Consider the following 1,703-nt stretch of genomic DNA (forward strand, 5'->3'; position numbering starts at 1 on the left):
TCCGGTGCGCGAACGCGTCACGTCGAGTGAGCATTCAATAGCACGAAAGTGCCTCGGGCTCACCGCGCACAAAGGCCTTCGTGGACCCGCTGAACAGGATCAAGCCATTCGAACGTGGCCACCATGGGGTTGTCCCAGGGGAGCTCCGCGACCGTGACGTCGTCCACCATATTCCGGACGGCATACTGCCCGACTTCTGCCGGTTCCTGGCTTCAAATAGCAGTAGGTTGACGTCAAAGTCATCGTGCGACTGTCCTGTCCGCTGAAAGGTGTTGGCCCTGAGCGAGTACCTGTCCGCGACGTGATCCCACGTCTCCGCACTACACAAGCCGCGCGAAGAGCTTGGTTTGCGGCCCGTGGTCCACGGAGAGACCAGTTCCCGTGGAGTATGAAAGCATAGTTCGTCCTCGTGAGAGCGGACGAGCTACTGGTCGCCGCGGTGCTTTGCACTCCCTATCTCCTACTATCACTGGGCGCGCAGTTTGCTCGTGGCTGCAAAATGCGCGACCGGGAAGTAGGTGCGTGTGAGCTGCGCAACCGTCAAATTCCCAATGGCCGCCTTGTTCGTGTCTTGCTCCTTACACATATCGGGTCAAGATCGCATGCACAACAGGTTTTCTGGCGGCCGCCGAAGGAAGGGCTCGGCCAGCATTCGGTCGGAGGGCGTGCCTCGCGCGCAAGCTCGGCCATCCTTGGCAATCCTGAGCGCTCTCTGACAATGCTCCAAAGACCAAACATTAATATGAGCATTTCAACTTTATCTGCCCACCAACTGCCTTTATGGTTCACCTCCCAAACACCGGATATATAATAGTGTGCCCTCGTATTCTCCTGGGTCTGACCACATTACTATCCAGCCCCTTAGTATGTTCACTCTGCTCCCCGACGCCCTCTCCCCGTTTTGCGCCGCCCTTCTGGGACTCCTTGCGGTCCTTTTAGTAGGCCGATACTGCTTGCCATCGAATCGTCATCCGCCGCTTCCCCCTGGCCCAAAGACAACGTGGTTCGACACCGCTCGTCTACCGAAGGAATACCAATGGCTGACCTACGCGGGCTGGAAAGAAATTTACGGTACGCTCCGATCTTCCGAAGCTCAGTCCAGCGTTCATCATCGCATTTGAAGGTGATGTCATCTACATCCGCGTTTTGGGCAACCCAATGATTATCCTCAATGCTGCCGAAGCTGTTAACGACCTCTTCGACAAACGAAGCACAAATTATTCGTCACGACCAGTCCGCACGATGGTCAATGAGCTGTAAGCTCATGCCAAGTGTCTACAGTGTCATCGCCCAATTAACATCCTCCTTCAGCATGGGCTTTAGTTGGCTTTTCTCATCCATGCCGTACACTCCTTGGTGGCGCAAGCATCGCGCTGTCTTTCAGCAACATTACAAAGCAAGCAACTTGCCGTCATTTAAACCCGTCATTCTGCGTGAGACATACATGCTCCTTTACAATCTGGCCGAGGGCCAGGACGATCTGTTCCATCATGTGCGAAGGTCGGCGCAATTTTAAAGCCCTCACACCGAAGCTCATTATGTTCATTGTCCATGTAACCGCCAGGAGCGCCGCGGCAATTGTTATGATGCTTTCCTATGGCCATCAGATAGCTCCAGAAGGCGACATCTATGTTACCATTGCCGACAAGGCTCTGTCTGGTCTGGGTCAAGCGGGCATCTTCGGCACATATCTCGTCGACTAT

General features: G+C 54.7%; 1 protein-coding gene across 1 annotated transcript in view; it reads left to right on the forward strand.

Annotated features, from left to right (window-relative positions):
• The window catches only part of PHACADRAFT_134438 (uncharacterized protein), a 4,890-nt gene that overhangs the window by 801 nt on the left and 2,386 nt on the right, over positions 1–1,703 (forward strand). The window contains exons 2-4 of the mRNA XM_007390529.1: positions 5–1,071; positions 1,124–1,256; positions 1,312–1,500. Of these exons, the coding sequence (XP_007390591.1) occupies positions 867–1,071; positions 1,124–1,256; positions 1,312–1,500 (527 nt within the window). The 5' untranslated portion in view covers positions 5–866. The remainder of the gene's footprint in view (positions 1–4; positions 1,072–1,123; positions 1,257–1,311; positions 1,501–1,703) is intronic.

Source organism: Phanerochaete carnosa (assembly GCF_000300595.1).
Source record: "Phanerochaete carnosa HHB-10118-sp unplaced genomic scaffold PHACAscaffold_1, whole genome shotgun sequence".
Taxonomy (NCBI): Eukaryota; Fungi; Basidiomycota; class Agaricomycetes; order Polyporales; family Phanerochaetaceae; genus Phanerochaete; species Phanerochaete carnosa.